This window comes from Eptesicus fuscus, chromosome 2 (genome assembly GCF_027574615.1).
Source record: "Eptesicus fuscus isolate TK198812 chromosome 2, DD_ASM_mEF_20220401, whole genome shotgun sequence".
In the NCBI taxonomy this organism is placed as follows: Eukaryota; Metazoa; Chordata; class Mammalia; order Chiroptera; family Vespertilionidae; genus Eptesicus; species Eptesicus fuscus.
This window is the reverse complement of record NC_072474.1, coordinates 114,248,272-114,266,451: the sequence shown is the minus strand read 5'-3', so window position 1 is coordinate 114,266,451 and position 18,180 is coordinate 114,248,272. Positions and strand designations below refer to the sequence as shown.

The window sequence follows — 18,180 nt, the reverse complement described above, 5'->3', positions numbered from 1 at the left end:
GGAGCCTGTGACCGAGGAGGGCGGAGAGCTGCCGACCCCTTCCCTTCGGCAGATGCAGAAAACGCAGGCCCAGGAGGGCGAGGCTCTTTCTGGCAGCGCCCCACCCCGGCTGGCTCCCCGCTCCCAGCCAGGGCTCTCTCTGCATCTGGCGTTCTGAGCGAGGCAGGGAGGGCGCAGAGAGGGGCTGGAGGGCAGGGCGGATGGCGCAGTCCTGCCGGGCGGCCAGGGGCGGCTCAGCTGCTGCAGCCGCGGGCGCAGGCCGGGCCCGGCACGTTGTTGTTGCACCCGTCCTGGAGCTTGCCCGGCGGCGCCTGGCTCCCGGCGCGGCCCTCGGGGTCCAGCAGCTGGCCGCCCGGGCCCTGCTGCCTCAGCCTGCGAACAAGCAGAGCACAGGCTGGGTTAGTGCCCGGGGCGGGGACGGCGAGGTGCCCAGGACGCCCTGGGCAGGAGGGAGACCGAGGAGCCCCCAGCCCACACCTTCCTCTGGCCGGGGAAGCACGGTGCCCCGCAGGCAGGTGGGCCTGCGGTCAGAGCCCGGCTCAGGTGCCCTCGGGTGAGTTTCTGCACACACGGAGCCTCAGTTTCTCCATCTGTAAAATGGAGACCATGACGCCCACGCGTGGCTCCTCGTGACGTGTACAGGGGTCGTGGATGCCACGTGCCTGAGCTCAGGTGAGTGGAGGGGATGAGGCCCACCCATCACTCACCCACACATTCACGTCCAGCGCCCACCGAGGACCAGCCCCCTGCGGGGAGCAGGGGAAACCCTGGCAGCAAAGCCTGTCTCTGTCCTCGGGGAGCGGAGTGCCTGACGGGGCGGGAGGGGAGGAGTGGCCGGACCCCCTAGGCAGACTGCAGAGGTGTCTGAGAATCTGATTCCCCCTCCGTCCCCTCCCCTCCCTCCCTCCCCCGAGAGGAGCACCTCTGGGGAAATCATGTCACAGCCGGGGAAAACCCGACGCCTAAGAAACCTATGAGAGTGAAACGGAAATACTTCTACTTCCAAACTAGGGCATCTCCGCTGGGCTCACGACGGTGACACCGCGAGAGTCCCTGGGGCTCTCCCAGGATAAGGGTGCATCCTTCTAAGATTTTCACTGAAGCGCCCCAAGCGGGGAGTTTCATTTAAAAATAGCGCCCGTACCGAGTGTGGCTATATTGAGAGCCAGCGTTGCTATCTCTAGACTCCCGTCCTTCCCCCATTTTAACACAGAACGTAACTGCAGAGGCTGCTCAGAAAGGGGAGCAGTGACGAGGGAGCCCCGGTGGGGGAGACGTGGGTCCCGAAATCCTGTGTGGATCAGGGGCGGCTTCCTGGAGCAGCATTTGAGCTGGACTTTAAGGATTGGTATGGAATGTGGAGAGAGGGAGGGAAGGGGGTGGGAGGGAAGAGGGAGGAAAGGGGAGGGAGGGAAGGGGGGGAAGGAAGGGAGCCTGGCACTTTCTGAGTGCCAGGCTCCGAGTGCCAGGCACACAGTTGAAGGGGCTGGGAGCAGGACAGGAAGCCAAGAGTGCCCGCTCTGTGGGAAGGAGGCGGAGTGGTGTGGCCTTAGGGCCTGGGCTTGGAGCCAGGCGGTTTCCATCCCTGGGCTGCCACTTCCCAGCCGTGTGACCTGGGGAAGCTGGACTCCAGCCCAGGGGCCGCCTGAGGCCCACACCCCTGCTCTTCCCCCTGAACCCCGTGCCCTTCGGTCTGGATGTGGGGAAAGGGGGGCCGGGAATGCCTTCTCCGCGCCCCGAAGGCACCAGGAAGGCTCACATGGCTCCAAGAGGAATCCTTGGCCCACGACAGAGCTAGGAGACAGGCTCGGCTGGCCGAGGGGCCCCTGAATGGCAGCCCAGCTGTCCACGCTCCGGAGGACATGGAAGAGGGCTTTCCTATCCCACGAGGTGTAGCTCAAGGCCGGGAGGCGCACTGGCCATGGCAGGAGCACTTCATTTCCTCAGCCAACTTATCAGACTGATGGGCAGTGTCGTGAGCAGCATCCCGATGACGGACGGGCGTGAGCCCTCTCTACCTCCCGAGGTCGGCTGGCAGATGCTAAGGAATGTTCTGTGACACAGAGCCTGGCCGACGGGAGTAGAACGCCTGTCAAAACCCGTAATGGATGGGGCCGGAGGCATTTTTCGAAGGCAAAGCACTCCGTAGGCCTAACACAGAGCGGCCGGCCAGCAGGCTGACTGCAGATCGAGCCGCTCCACACGTCAGGTTGAGCCCACACGCGCACCAGCACTCCGGCAGCCCTGGGCACAGGCCAGGGCAAAGGGCAGCCAGGCAGTGGCTCTCAGCAGGTGCCAGGCTCGGCCAGGGGTCAGGGTAGCTTCCTGAGGGGCCCCCAGTCCTGAAGGGTGTGAGGGGACAGGCGTGGAAGCCCAGCAGTGGGGATGACACGGGGAAGTGACCTGGGTGGCAGACGTGGGGCCCGTGGCTGGTTGAGGAGTTTGCATTCCGGGGGCATGCGTGGAGGTGGGCCGTGGTGGAGGTGAGGGACCCATCCGGGCAGGTTGTCCGGGTTCTGGCCCGTGGGCAGGTGGGCAAGGCAGGGGCCCATTCCCATTGGGGCTGGGGAGGGTGAAGAAGGCAGCAGCCTGTCACTCATCCTGGGTGGCCACAGCTCTAGGGCAGGTGGGGGTCAAGGTCAACCCAGACTCACACACAAGGCCCGGCCAGCAATCCTCGCCCACTGGCTGAGTCTCCTGGCCCCTGCTCTGGCCAGCAGAGCAGGAAGGACGTCTGGAACCACAGCTGGAGACGCTGGGGTCCAGCACAGCCCACGCCCGTTAAATAATAATGACCATAGTAATGGGCTTTACCATGCCAGGCACTGTACCCACAGCCTCCTTCAGTCTGATGCCAGCCACAGGCAAGGCAGAGAGTCACTCCCACGGCTGGCGTGAGGCCCGGGAAGCAAGCACCAGGCCGAGGTCACTCTGCAGCCGCAGCGCCAGGACCGGGCCCAGGCAGTTACATTCCCGAGCCCGGCCCCTCCCCACCTGCGACCCCGCCTGTGCGTGCCAGCGTCCCCGGGCCAGGTCCCACCCGCTTCCCCATTTCACACAGCGACGCTGAGGCCCAGGGAAGGGAAGCTCGGCGAGCCGTCCCCTCCCAGGTCATGGCTGGCACCCGGGAGCCTGCGGTTCAGAGGCCTCTGCCCGGCGGCAGCGGGGGGAGGGGGGACTTACTTCTCTCTGTTGAATATGATGAATTCCTTCCGCACGGTCTCCAGGCACTGCTGCAGGTGTCCGTTCTGTCAAAGGGACAGACAGGTGACCGTGAGTGACGGACAAAGGGCCATGACCGGCAGAGACCAGTCGCCCGGGGCTGGGGACCAGCTAAGAGCCGGGAGCAGCCTGCGGGCCCCGTGGCTGTGCCAGGCAGCCTGGCGGACAAAGATGTTTTTCTCAGTTTGAAGCCACTAAATCCGACCTGAAAGCGATGGTGGGGGGGATTGTGGGCAGAAAATCCTGGGCGGGGCTTCCTGATGGCTCGAATGTCCGTGGGGCCTAATAAAGCGTGAGGGGGAGGGGAGAAGCGCAAGGCATCCTGGAGGTGCTCATTCCCGCCAAGAACAGGAGCCGAGAGCCACCTGCCTCACCGAGGCTCTGCTGCCGCACCATGGGGCCCGGGCCCACCATACTGTTAGGGTCTACAAAGATGTTTCAGTTTCTTTAAAATAACCAGAAAAGCCCGACGGGCGTGTGGCTCAGTGGTTGAGCGTTGACCTATGAACCAGGAAGTTACGGTTCAATTCCCCGTCAGGGCACATGCCTGGGTTGTGGGCTCAATCTCCAGTAGGGGGCGTGCAGGAGGCGGCCGCCAATGATTCTCATCATTGATGTTTCTGTCTCTCCCTCTCCCTTCCTCTCTGACATGAATAAAAATATATTTAAAAAATAAGCAGAAAAAAATGAACTGCTAGCATGGAAAGCTGACGTCATACCACTGCAGTCGTTACACATCATGTTTAAGATGCTCTTCTGGAGGAAGGGCCGGGTGTGGGTTGAATTCTGCCCCTCCCCCCAAAACACACGTTGAGGTCCTGACCCCCCACGGTGAGGGGAACCTTCTGTGGGGCTGGGGCTGTGCGCTGTCCCTCGTGAAGGAGAGGTCACACTGGAGTAGGGGGCCCTCCACTCAAGGACCGGTGTCCTTCCAAGAAGGCCACGTGAAGACACAGAGCCACGGAGATAAACGCCACGTGACGTGGAGGCAGAGGCAAAGGGATGCGGCTACAAGCCAAGGCATGGCAGACCCCTGGCCGCCATCGGGGGCAGGAGAGGCCAGAGAGGACCTCCTTCCAGTGTCTGGGGGAGCCCGGCTCCGTCCACACATTGATTCTGAACATGTGGCCTCCAGGCTTGGGCGAGAAAACTTTCACTTACGGTAAGCCACCAAGGTTGTGACACTATGGCAGGCAGCCTAGAAAATGAATACAGCGGCTCAAAGCCCGCGTGGCGTGCCCAGGGCCCCACGAACGTCACCCTGTGGCCCGGGCTGTCTCCACAGCACGGAACCTTCCACTGGGTGCTCAGGAGACAGCACAGAGGGGGCCCATGTCGCTCAGCATTGAACTCCCGCCTGGAGACTCACGAGGTCCCTGCACCGGGGACGGTGCTACCGTCACGTGAATGATCGGAGCGCCACGTGTAGCTCAGGCCGTTTCCTGCGATGAAGACCACTTGTGGGTGGAGGCATCTCACAGCCAGGGAGGGCATTTGGGTGGTGACGTGACAGGCCTCCATCTGTCTAAAGGGCAGCCTAGCGCCCAGCTGGCGTGGCTCTGTGACTGAGCGTCCAACCGTGAGCCAGGAGGTCATGCTTGGATTCCCGGTCAGGGCACATGCCTGGGTTGTGGGCTCCATCCCCAGTAGGGGGCATGCAGGAGGCAGCCGATCTGTGATTCTCTCTCATCGTAAGAGATACGATGTTTCTATATCTCTCGCTCTCTCTCTCTGAAATCAATAAAAACATATTTTAAAATAATAAATAAGAAATAAAAGGTAGCCTAGCTCCATGGCATCCTGGGAGCACAGGACTCCTGCCTCCGGGTGCCCCCCCCCCCACCATGGCGCTCACCAGCGGACAGCTGTCCTTCGTGCCCTCTCTGGACCTGTTCTTCGCCAACCTCTTCTTCTTTTTGTGAAGCGGCTTGGATTCGAGAATCATTTCTTCAAGTTCAAACGTGGGATCACAATTCAGTCTCCCTTTCTGAAAGGGAAACGTGGTTTGTCTCTGTCCCACCCATCATGGAACTTTACTCTCACTCACTCATCCCTCCATCATTCCTTCAACAAGAAACGATGACCGACTGCTGTGGGATGTGTCCGCTGTATATATTTTTTTCTGACGATGAAAAGCAACACATTCCCACCGCTCAGGTCCTGTGATGATCCCCCTGACCTCTCCCCACACCCCGGGCGGCCCCACCATCGCCGTCCACGCGCTCCCCGGTCTCCTTCCCATGGATGGATGGTCCCTCACGAGGCTGAGTTTAGTTTTCTGATCTGACATTTCCACGTATTTTATCAAACGTCCTCCTGCCACCACTCCCTTTTCTATAAATATCGTTTTCACTCCTTCAGTGTAAAATGCCATTTCTCATCCGATTCTTCCCCGTTTCCAGTCCTGGTTCCCTGTCCTCTGCAGCTGGAGCCAGCGGCCCAGGCCTGGCCTCCGGGAGGCTGGGCCCCGCCCACTATGGCAGGAGGAATGTGGGTCTCCCTGCCTTCCAGACCTTGGATCCAAAACCTCAGGTGGCCTTTTCTGTCCTGAGACCCAGCCCAGGGTGCCAGTCCCCTCGGGCAGTACACCTAGTGGTTTTAACATCCACGGCTCTGGAGGTACCGATTCTCCCAATGAGCAAGTTGGATTTCAGGCCCAAGTCTTTCCTGGCCCGATTTATCTGCCATTCATTCATTCACTCACTCACTCCAATGCAGGCTCTGAGTCCAGACTGCCCGAGGCCAAGCCTGGTTCTGCCCATCTCTCACTGAGTGATCGGGGCAGTTTCCTAACCTGAGAACACGGACAGACGCACTGCCCTGTGGTGAGGCTTGTATGAGACGCTGGGTGTGCAGGCCAGGCACACACTGCATCCTGCTGGCTGCTGTCTCTCATGCAGCTCCTCTCATGTGGTAAGACACACTGAGGCCTCCTGGTGCCTTCGAAGGCCACCCATCCTGGGGTCTCCCCCAGGCAGAGGCCGGCCCCCCCACATGGTCCCCACTCTCTGAAGTCTCAGGAGGATGGCAGACACTGAAACGGGACCTTATTAGCCACTAACGGAGACCCGGGCGCCTCTCCAGGGGGCGCAGAGAGGCTGCCCGCAGAGCAGAACCGGTGCTGACCCCCCCACGGCCAGTCGCTGCGTGTATGCTGAGTCTTGAAGGCGGGGTGGGACCCTGCGGGGGGTGGCGTGCCATCAGACAGGACCCCCACTCACATTGGGCACAAAGCCGGGGGTCAGCGCCTTCTCGAACACCGCGTCCCAGTTCATGTCGGCCAGGTAGGGTGTGCTCTGAACGTCGCCGAGGCTGGACAGGCGGCTCTCGGGGTCCTTGGTCAGGAGCTGGGGACACAGGGCAAAGTGCTTGCCTGAGCTCGGCGCCACCAAGGTGGGCGGGGCGCTGAGGGCGGGGGTCACGCACCAGCCAGGTCGCCCCATCTGGGACGCTGTCATTGGAAGTGTCACCAACACCCATCTCTTTACAACAGGGAGGAACTGAGGGGTCAGGCTGCTTCTGCAGGGCATCCAGCCAGGGGCCCTTGGGCGGGGGCGAACCCTGCAGCCGCCGGCTCCCCTCGGGGACCATGGCCCCGTGACACGCTGGCTTGTAGGGGAGCACAAGAGACTAGGTTGGAAAGTCTGTAAGGAGGAAACTGCGACCTAGGGGAGATGGCTGAAGGCATCCGCCCCTATTTATCAGAATTCCGACCTCGAGGAGTTGGTTGGAGGTGGCACCCCTAATTCTTCCTTGACCTTTCCAAGCAAGTCTGTGTACATGTGGACCCTCGGGTGTTTACCGGAATCTTTACGCTTAATCTTTAGACGTGCTTGCTTAAAGGACACTGCAGACACATGCGGCCTCCCAAGATCACTACCCTACTGATTGTATCTAAAAGATAAACTTTATCCCAAACTGCTGCCACAATAAAAGCCTGAAGAGGCCGGCGAGTGAGCTGTCTGGTTCCTATAGCCAGGCAGTCCCTTAGCCTCTCTTTCACAGAAACGTGCGTCAGAGTAATCATTCATCCGTCGCTCAGGGGCTGCTGGTCAGCCCGGGCACTGGCTCTCCCTGGTAGCACGGAGGCTGCCAATTAAGAATAAAAGAACCAGCTGTCTTGTCTCGGGACTTTCAGCTTGATAATGGGACGCGCCATGTGGGGTGCAGCTACAGTGTTTGGACAGGTTCAAGCCTTGGACTGATGAGAGGGCACAGTCCTCTCGTGGCCACGTGCAAGTCCCAGCCTGGAGGGCAGAGCCTCCCAGCACAATGATCGCTAACAGCTGAACTTGTCAGCTTGAACCTATGGTCTGAACACGTGGCCCCACGTGCCTGAATGATAGAGGCTGCAAGTTAACAAAGCGTGATCTGGTGCATGTAATTGGGTAGGATTGAAACCCACGAGAATGCTGTAAACATCTTGACCAGCCCTTACTTTGCCTCGTGGCATCTGGCTATAAAATAAAGACACGGCCTGTAGTCTGGGGCGCTGTCTCTCCATCAGGGAGCAGCGTCCCACCCAGACCCAGCTTTCCTTCTCTTGTCTGTCTTTTCTAAGCCTTTCAGCTGCCCCCTCTCAGGGTCACTGAACCTGGCTGAGCTGGCGTGGCACAGAAGGCGCCCTGGGGCTGAGGATGCCATGGCCGTGCCGGCCCGCCACAGCGCCACATGTCATGGTTCCCCTTGGACAGTCCGAGGCGCCCGCCCTCTGTGGCCTGGTGCACTGACCTCACTTGTCGCCAAGGGGACCATTCTCAGCTTCTTCTCACATGGGTTCTGCTAAGAAGGGTGGTCAGTGCAAAAGCCGCCCCAGGCTGCCCCGTGTCCGCAGGGCTCTCTGCCTGTGGGTCACCTGCTCCTCTGGCGCCGGGAGCACCTGCCTGCGAATAGGACAGGAGTCCTCGTCTGGAGGCCACTGGACCGGTGCGGCCCTGGGTAGCTGAGGCCTGAGTTGCTCCCGGAGAGGGACGGCCAGGCCTCCACGCCCAGCTCGTGGCTGGATGAGCCCCGGGGGGCCGGTCAGGGCAGGGCCACACCCAGTGCCAGTAGGTGGAGCCGGGAGGGGAGCCCCCGACAGCCTGTCCCCCCCCCAGTCACTGGAGAAATCTCCCACTGTGCCTGGCGAGAGGGCCAGTCACCCAGTGAGGGACGCCTGGCAGGTGTCATCTGTTGGTCACAGCAGCCTATCTTTAGGGGGTGCCCCCAAACGAGGGGTGATGATTTAAACAGAGGCCCCATTTCCTTGCTGCACCTGGGCTCAGCGGTTGGGCAGCAGTGGTCTGACTCGCTGGGCGGGTGGGGGGGCATGGCAGGTGGCAGGGCTTCCAGTGATTTGGGGACCAGTCGGGCTGAGGGCCACCGACCCCTAGGAACCGGGTGGTGACTCCAAAGCAAGTCAACGGATAGCGATTCAGTGCATTATCCATGGGGGAGGAGTGAGCGCTGGTCTCGGGGTTGGGGAGCTGGGGTGAACCCGCCTCTGCCCCTTCGCAGCCCCGTGGCACTGCCTGCAGGTTTTGCTTTCCTGAGCCTCAGTTTTCTCATCTCTACTATGGGGACAACGCCACTCTTCAGGGTCAAATACACAGGCTTGTCACGATGAAGGGAGAAGACCCAGCTCATGGCCCAGGACATACTAGTCCCTCAACCAGCGCTGGCACGTGACCACCAGTGCCGTCAACTGACGCTTGGAGGATTCCCAGGGGCCACAGCTGAAGGCCAGCTCAAAGGGAGGACACCCAGCCTACGGCCCCCGAGTGCACAGAGACACCCCGATAGCTCGTGGAGACACACACAGCCTGGCCCACCCCCGGCTCCGACTCTGAGAATCGGCCTTTCCAACAAGCCCCTGGGAGGTGCCGACCCCGCTGGTCCCCGGAACACACTTTGAGAACCTCTGCTTCATTCTAACAGCAAAAGGTCCCGAGATGCCCAGTGTCTTCAAGCCCAGTGATCGGAAGACGCTTTGTAGCAAACATGTGAAGAGCCACCTGCAGCGAGGGTCTCTATGTGTTGGGAGCCCGTGCCGGTGTGAAAGGGCCCGGCGTCGCCGTCACCACCGGGACTCCGAGCCAGGCTCGCCGGCCAGCAGCTTGCGATCCTGAAAGCCAGATGCTGAGCCTGCATGGGAGGCGGCTGAGAGCCCTGCTCGCCATCTCCTTCCCTCTGTTTCCTCCTTCCTCACGGTGCCGGGAAGCCTGTCTGCACTGCGACCCCACCCCGCTAGCGGGCGGCGGCCCCCTTACCTTCCTCAGCAGGGCGACCATGCCCTTGCACCACGTGGAGGAGTAGTGCACGCGCTCCACCTGGAACATGTTCAGGATCTCAGTCACGGGCGTGGCCGAGTGGATCTCGTACGGCCTCTGCAGAGACAACGGGCAGAATCAGAGAGAGTGACAGGACACGGCACTGGCTGGGTTAAAACCATAATACATCCGGCCGGCGTGGCTCAGTGATTGGGCCTCAACCCACGAACCAGGAGGTCTCGGTTCGATTCCCGGTCAGGGCACATGCCCAGGATTGCAGGCTCAATCCCCAGTAGGGGGCGTGCAGGAAGCAGCTGATCAATGATTCTCTCTCGTCATTGATGTTTCTCTCCCTCTCTCTCTCTCTCCATTTCCCTTCCTCTCTGAAATCAATATATATATTTTTAAAAGAAAGAGTTTATCTTTGAAGCAGCAAGAACCACTCCATCCTTGGGGCTTTCGGCCACGTCATCATCGTTGCCGGTTCTGACCCGTGAGGAAGGACAGAGAAGGAACTTTCTACTGGCCAAGGCCCAACCAAGCTCAGGTCAGCTGCTCGCCACGGACACTGGCCTGACTGTTTAGGCGAGGCAGTCAGCATCTGGCAAACGCTTGTGTCCTCTGGTTCTGACAAATACGATGGACCCTCATAGTCCTCCTCCGAGTGTGTGTGTCTGGGGAACCACAGACGACAGGGACCCACCAGGAGTGAGGCAGCCTGTGGGAGATCAACCTTTCCATTCAGAGCGTGAGAAAATGAACAGACTCATAGTTTTTGTTGTTGTTTTTTGCATTCTAAAAAGCACCGTGTACAGTAATTCCCTCTTTGAGGAATTCAGGGGAAATAACTGATCGAGAGTAGACCACAGCTGCTTGAGCTACGGGGTGATGAGTAATACATATGTGCCCTCTCAGAACTCTGACGGCTTATAGACTGCTTCATTCATTCATTCATTCATTCATTCATCACCCGTGGTCACCATGCCCGGGCCCTGCCCTCACGGAGCGCTGGCTACTGGCTGACGGTGCCTGTGCAAAGGGCGGGGCGCACCGCCAGTGGGAGGAACGGGACGCCGCCTGCTGTGCGGGCAGCAGAGCTGGGAAGGTGCGTGACACGCGAACCGCACGCCGCAGCCCAGAGCGGTGAATGCTGTGAGGACGGCGGCGCCGGCTGGAAGGATGGCACGGCCCCCACGGTGCGCGGGGGAAGCCGTGTCCTGAGAGGTGAGGCGGCATTCTTTGCAAACAACCCTTGTGCAGAGAAAACACGCCTCAAGGTCTGTGTGTCATTGTTCTTTCTGCTCAAATAAAGCGACGAGACACTAGCTGCCAGGGAGCTCCAGGGGCCATCTGTGGTTATTCCGTTTAAATGCGATCAGGTGAAAACACGTTCCGGACGCCCCATCTTTGTGGGACAGTGAGCTGAGGTGCTCAGGGAAGATCGGGACGAACAGACCCACAGGCCCGTGAAGGACGCAAGGCCTGCACCCCGCCAGGGCTTCAGACCAAGCGGGAAATGGGGAGGACATCGTGTGGGGGTGGGAAGAGGCAGCGTTGGAGATCACAGGCCAAGGCGCTCCCCACGTCGGAGCTGCCACTCATGAGCCGCTGACCTTCACACAGCCTTCCGCTCCCGACGTCCCTTGCCCACGAGCAGAAAGAGGGGCTGGGTCAGAAGCTCGCTGAGCTCAGGGGCCTCAGAGCTGGCACGCACACCATCGGGACTGGCACCCAGGCCTCTGACTCCTCACACTGTGCTCCTTCCTGCCACCCGGTGCCGGCCCAGCAAAATGGTGTGCCTAGTCCCCCCAAGCCTGGGACGCCCCGAGCCCCCACTTCCACGGCCCCGCATGCCCGCTGCGCGGGCGTATGTCTTACCCAGCCCCGCAGCAGCTCATAGGCCGTGATGCCCAGGGACCACCAGTCGACGGGGTAGGAGTACCCGGGGCCTCCGTCCACGTAGACCTGGAACACCTCTGGGGCTGCCAAAGACAGGAAGAAGAGAATGTCGCCGCGGCTCAAGTGCACTCCCCGCCCCTGAGAGCGGGGGAGAGCGTCTCTGCAGATGTGGCACGTTAAGGACCCCACGATCCAATCGCAGTGCAGAGGACCAGTTCCTTCTGACTCTCCAGTGAATCAGGCCATTGTGTAGACCCCTCCCACAGGGCCCCTGGCCTGGGTCATGTGACTTGCTCTGGCCAACTGGGCACCGGGAAATGTGCGGCAAGCAGAGTCTCCATAAGCATATGGGACCGGGTTCTCCTCCAGGCCACTGTCACCATGTGCGCAGGCTCACTCTGGTCCCTGTGATGACGGGAGACCACACAGGGAGAGGCCCGTTCCTCTCAGCTCTCCTGTGGGAGCCCGCCCCCAGCTGGCCCACCGGCTGAATGAGTGAGCCCAGCCCAAACCAGCAAAGAACCGTCCGTCCAGCCACATGGTAGGATGGTGAGAAGTCATATGTCATTACTGTTCCAAGCTACGGAGTTTTGACATGGTTTGTTACTAAGGAAAACGGGAACTCATATAGACATCAAGAATTAAGAACTAAGAAAGACATTAATAAAATTATACAAGACATAAAAGAACAACACAATTTGAATTGAAAAACTCAGCGATCAGGTAAGAGAACTCAGGGGGGAAAAAATCAGAAATAAAGGGAAACTATTTCAGTAATAAACACTTCACTAGAAAGCACACAAAGTGAATACACTCAACAGATCATGCTTTAAAGGAAAGAGAAAGAAAAATGAGAAAAACTTAAATGAATAAAGGGAGATAGAAGAAAGATTTGAAAATGACAAATATTGAAGGGTGGCAAAGAAGACCCAACTTTCAAATAATCGGCGTCCTTAGGGAAAACAGAATGCTTGCCAAAAATAACACTCCCGTCAAAAGTCATGAAGAAAACCCAGCCTGAAACCACACATTGTATACTTAAGCATACAGACCCAACTGACCAACACCAAGGCTATATGTTCTGGTAAAACTATGGCACTTGAATCAAAAAGAAAAGAAAGGTTGGGTGGTTTTTCTAAGCCTGAGCCAAGCTTCCTGGCTGGGCAGGAGTTCCCTAGAACAGCGGTCGCCAACCTCTCGGACCTCACGGACCACCAGTGGTCCACGGACCACTGGTTGGCAACCGCTGCTCCAAAGGTTTCCTTAGAGAAGACACAGGAGGGGAAGGTGTTCCCGGCAGGGCAGACAGCCTGGGTGAAGCCCGAAGGTGTCAGAGAGCCGGGCACCTACGGGGCACGGCTGGGGGTGGGGGTGAAGCAGGAGAGGGTACCGATGCCTCAGCCACCGGGCAGGTCACACCCCAAAGGGGTCCTGGGACACTCACCCATGTAGGGCTTGGTGCCGGCCATGGAAGAAGCCTTCTCCGCCCCCTTCACCACGGTGGCGATGTTGAAATCCGTGATGTGGACGTGTCCTGGAGACAGAGAAGCAGAGGCCCCGTTAGCAAGAGCCGCAGGCGGCTGTGCTACTCCCGGTGCGATTGAGAGCTGTGGTCTGCGAGGTGCCGGCTGGGAAGAAATGGTTAGAACGCCTGCTTACACTTGTATTTTATCTGATACTTTGATAACGTTCCCCTCCCCGCCAACCCCAGGATTATTCACAGTAGCCAAGACACGGACACAGCCTAAGTGCTTATTAAGAGACAAATGGATAAAGAGTGTGCTATGTATATACACAGTGACGTATTTCTCAGCCACAAGAAAGAAGGACATCCTGTCATTTGCAACCACAGTGCTAAGTGAGATAAGTTAGACACCTAAAGACACATACTGCAGGATATCACCTACATGTGGAGTCTAAACAAAAATCAAATTCATAGAAACAGTGAGTAGAAAGGGGTTGCCAGGGGCTGGGGTGGGGAAGTGGAAGAGGTTGGTAAAGGGCAGCTCTAAGATGCATAAGGTCTGAAGAGCTAATGGATAACATGGAGGCTATAACTGATAACACTGAGTTGTATAATTGAAAGTTGCTAAGAGTACAACTTAAATGTTTATATATAGACTAGAGGCCCGGTGCATGAAAATTCATGCACTGGAGGGAGAGGTCCCTCAGCCTGGCCTGCCCCCTCTCACAGTCCGGGAGCCCTCAGGGGCAGAAAGTGATCTGGCGATCAGGGGAAGGTGACGCCCCATCACACCTCTGCTGCTGCCACTGCTGGCAGTGCAAGCCTCAGCCGGCCCTGGTTACCTGAGCCTTGGGCGGCCCTGGGTGGCTGAGCAGCTGCCATCTGAGGCTTGCCTGCACCTCGGGTCGGCCCTGGGCGGCTGGGGGGCTGAGGGGACTGGGGGACTCCGGAGGCAAGTGCTTGCTGCCCCACTGGGGCTGAGGGGACTGGGCACCGCCATCTTGTGGCTGTGGGCACCACCATCTTTGAGGGTGGAGCAATCAATTAGCATATTCCCTCCTTCTTGGCTGTGGGTGCCACCATCTTTGCGATGGTGTGAGGGTCAATTAGCATATTCCCTCTCTATTAGATAGGATGTCTATTTTATGGGCAAGTTTTATAGTACACATTTTTTAGTGGTTCATGCATATTACCTATAAATAAACATCTACTCATAATGAAGGCATAATAAAAATATTTATGGATTACAAGTTTAGAGGCACGGACCCAGAGAGGGAGAGCTCCTGTGAATAGCAGAGGCAGGTCCACCCAGACTGCCCGTCTCAGGACAACTGTGTGACTGTGTGGGGGCAGGGCAGGGCGAGGAGAGGGCTCCTGTGCCCAGAGGACGCTCCTGCTCTCCTGTCTCGGCTGTGGTCAGTGGGGGCCTCAGGACGGTGCCTGACGGATTTAGTGGGGGGCTAGGGGGCTGTCCTGGGTGTCTGGCGCCTGGCTGTGGGATGCTGGGATGGCCAGGGCAGGCGGTGGCCTGGAGTGTGAGGCAGTCAAGCGTAGAATACAGACAGTAAAGCGTGGGTCTCCCCCTCACCGCCCAGCTGTGGACAGTCAGAAACACAGCCACGCCGGAGGGTCTTCATGGCCTCCTGGGGCGGAGATGCCCCCTTGCCCTCTGGAAGGCCATGACCCCGAACGCTGTGTTGACCCCATCATGCTGCAGGATCCCACGTGGCCATCCCTCCTCCAGGAGTCCTCCCCCTCCTCCTCCGGCCCCCGCCGGTCCCAGCACTGACCCTGCAGGGCCAGAGTGACCTCCCTGCTCTTCCGTGGCCCCCTCAGCCCCGGCTCCGCCTCAGGGACACGGGGCTTTAGGAACCCCACCCAGCACCGCCTGTGTGGGCGGGGCCTGGCGGCGGCACCTTTCACAGCTCCTGCGTGATTGCAGCCATGGCTGAGCACCACCGCTCGAGACCCCGAGGTCCTAGACAACAGGGCTGCTGTGCCCCTCGGAGACCTGGCACAACACCCCCCAAAATGCAGGGACACCGGCCTGGACACGGAGGAGGACAGCCCTGCAGGTCAGTGAGCCTTAAGGGCCGGGCAGCGACACCCAGAGCAAAACATGGGCGCCGCCCTCCTGTCTCTGGTGCCGTCTCTCTGCCCACCTTTGGGGCGTGAGCTCCCCACGTGGGCAAGGGCAACCGCCCACCGGCAGGCGGTCCTTCCGTCCCACCGGCCGCTTTAGACTGGGCGCGGGGTGCCACGTTCTTCCCCTCGGTGCTGCCCCTGTGGCCCTGCAACTCTGCAGGGTCCTCCCTCGGCCCCAGGTGGGGTCACGTGACGTGCTTGGCCCAGGTGGGGTCACGTGACGTGCCTGGCCCACTGGGACGGCAGCAGGGAGACACGGGGGAGGCCTGAGTGATTGGACTTGCCCTGCTCTGGCTTCCACCGTGGCCATGCAAGGCTGGCCTGCCAGAGGGGGGCCAGGAGGAGAGGGCGGGGCCCCCAGGCAACCACCGGGCCCAGGTGTTCGGCGGCAGCCAGGTGGCCCCAGGCAGTGAGCACACATCACGTGACCTCTGTCTAGGGAGCAAGCCTGCAAGAGCTTAGCCACCCAGACCTGCGCACGAACGTGGCCTTCCCGTCTGCGCATCAGGCTCAGGGGCTTGTTCCTTGCCCAGCCCCGTGGGACCAGCAGAAAGCGGGGGCAGCCCTTCAGCGGCTCACCCCCACTCCCTCCGGCCCTGCCCGCAGCCCCAAAGCACCTCAGCTCCGCTCCCACCCTCCTGCGATGCTACCTCTCCCCCCAGCTTGTCTGCCTCTGCTTCTGGCCAAGGGACCCCCGGCCCAGAGCCCAGCCAAGCGCCATTCTGGGAGGCAGAGCCCCGCCTGGAGGTCAGAGAGCCAAGCCGACGCTGGGGGAGGGGCAGCTCCGTGAGAGGCGTGGGCTTTGCGTGAGCAGCAGGCTTTAAAACATTATTAATGAATTATTAATGCGTCTATTTAATTACGTGTCTATTTCATCGTACACGCGGCCAAGCGGCGGGGTCTCCGAGGAAACACCGACGGAGATTGATGATCAAACTCTTTGCGTGAACAGCCAGGCAGGGTGATCTGCTTTGCACGCTGTTCTGTGATGCCATTAACAAGCGGTCAGGGGACATACCGTACAGCGCAGTAACCGCAGTTAATGAGGCTGTTTGCCCGCGGGGGTAGATCTTAACCGTTCTCGCCACGCATTTAAAAGGAAGGCATGTGAGGTAAGGATGTGTTAATTAGCCTGGCTGCGGCAGTCATTTCACAAGGCTCGCGTGTATTAAATCATCGTGTTGTACACCTTAAAAACCACGCTGTCCATCCTTAATAGGTGCAACTTTTAAATCCCAGCCATAACTCGATAAAGCTGGGCGGCGGGGGGCAACACTGACTAAGGAACGAACAAAGGCCGAGGCGCGGCTCGGTCATAAATCGTAGTCGAGGGCCCTCTCCGCTAGGGGAGGGGCTCGTGCTTTCTGAGAACTGCCTGCTCCTACACTTCCTTCCGGCACTGGTGAAAGGGCGGGTGAGGCAGCCACTCACACCCTAGTATAAAATAGCGCATTCAGCACTCTGTCCCAGCACCTGGTGGAGACACTTGATGAAGCAGGAGCAGAGGAGGAGCAGGTCCAGAGGCCCGTGGGCAGCGTGGGGTGCTGCCCAGTGGACTCGCAGGACAGCCGGCTGTGCATCGCCGGGCTGGCCCGAGGCCCACGGTCCTGACGTGGCTGGCCACCACCTCCCTGGGGCCGACCCAGAATGATGGCCCCGGGCTCGCCGGAGCAGGTCAGGGCTGGCCTTCGGTTCCTACCAAGTCTCCCTGGAGATTCCCACAAGACTACGGGGACAGCCCAGCATGGAGCCTGCTCTTCAGGGTGCTCCGTGGACCGGCTCAGGCGGCTGCACCTGGGAGCGGTGAGACCCAGAATCTTCCGCCCGCTTCAGGCCGACTCAGCCAGGCTCCGAAGGCACGCACACGCTTGAGGAGCCTGGGTGAGGGGAGGGTTGGCGGGTGATTGATCACCGATGACGGATTGTTGGCTCGTCAGCCATACACTAGCCCGCGTGGCCCCATGACGATCTGGAAGCTGGGCACCCCCTTCCCTGTTTGGGAGGTGACACCGAGGCTGAGAGGTGAGTCCCTCCCCGCAGTCATGGGGTCGCTGTCACCCATGGGGAGCTGGGGTCTTGACCTCAGGGCCGCCTGCCCCTCTCTCATCCCCACTTCCGCCCTGTCCTCCTCACCGGGAAGCCAACAGCTGCGTCTCCAGACGTGAAACCGTCACATACGTTGGACTCCACTCACCCTGGCAGGACGCTGACCAGAAACTTACACAGATGCCCATCCAGCAGGACCGAAGCTTTAAGGCTTCGAGTCCATCAGGGGACCCCCACTTCCCAGAGCCCCAGACCCCACTCCTCGCTGCAGCGCCCGCGGGCTTACCGTGCTCGTCCAGCAGGATGTTGTCCGGCTTGATGTCCCTGTAACAGAAAACAGAGGCTGAGATGGGCTCCGAGCCGCCGACAGCCCAGACACGGGACCCTCGGGGACACGCGCGGCGGCCCGGCAGCTCCTCTCCCCGGCGCCAGGCCCCGCCGGAGAGCAGGAAGGAGTCACTGTCACCACGGGCTGCCTGTGCCCCACTCCCTGCTCTCCTGGAACTGCAGGAGACTGTGTGGATTTTTTTTTTCTAGAATAGTCTTTTTCTTTTCTTTCTCTCTCTCTCTCTTTTTTTTTTTTTTGTTAATCCTCACCTGAGGATAATTTTCCTATTGATTTATTTAAATTTTTTTAGAGAGAGTGGAAGGGAGGGAGAGAAGGGGGAAGAGGGAGAGACAGAGGGAGAGAAGGGGGAAGAGGGAGAGACAGAGGGAGAGACAGAGGGAGAGGGAGAGAAAGGGAGGGAGAGGGGGGGAAGAGGGGGAGGGAGAGAGAGAGAGAGAGAGAAGAAGAGAGACATCTATTGGTTGCCTCCCACACACCCTGACTGGGGCCAGGGATCAAACCTGCAACCCAGGTACTTGCCCTTGACCAGGAATTGAACCTGCAACCCTTCGGTCCTCAGGCAGATGCTCTAACCACTGAGCAGCTGGCCAGGACTGGAATACTCTGAACAATGTCTGGCCTCTCACCTCCCCCCGGGACTGCTCACTGAGCGCCTGGTCCTGCCAGCGGTGTAGACGCTTCCCCTTCGGATGTGATGAGCCCCCCAGCTGGCCAGGACAGACCTCCCACGTCACTGTCTCCACTCCACAGACCGGGAACCATGCTAGCCCTCAGCTGGTTTTTGTACGTCTGTGAGTGAGAAGGAC

At 59.5% G+C, this 18,180-nt stretch overlaps 1 protein-coding gene across 2 annotated transcripts in view; it reads right to left on the bottom strand.

The window, feature by feature from the left end:
• Positions 1-233: 233 nt before the first annotated feature.
• STK32B (serine/threonine kinase 32B) overlaps positions 234-18,180 on the bottom strand; it is a 77,049-nt gene continuing 59,102 nt past the window's right edge. Inside the window, exons 3-10 of one of the 2 annotated variants that reach the window (XM_054724205.1) lie at positions 17,312-17,349; positions 12,814-12,903; positions 11,349-11,452; positions 9,471-9,587; positions 6,444-6,569; positions 5,078-5,209; positions 3,184-3,248; positions 234-372 (exon numbers count right to left, since the gene is read on the bottom strand). In XM_054724205.1, the coding sequence (XP_054580180.1) occupies positions 234-372; positions 3,184-3,248; positions 5,078-5,209; positions 6,444-6,569; positions 9,471-9,587; positions 11,349-11,452; positions 12,814-12,903; positions 17,312-17,349 (811 nt within the window). The remainder of the gene's footprint in view (positions 373-3,183; positions 3,249-5,077; positions 5,210-6,443; positions 6,570-9,470; positions 9,588-11,348; positions 11,453-12,813; positions 12,904-17,311; positions 17,350-18,180) is intronic. The other variant, XM_054724211.1, reaches the window with a different exon arrangement.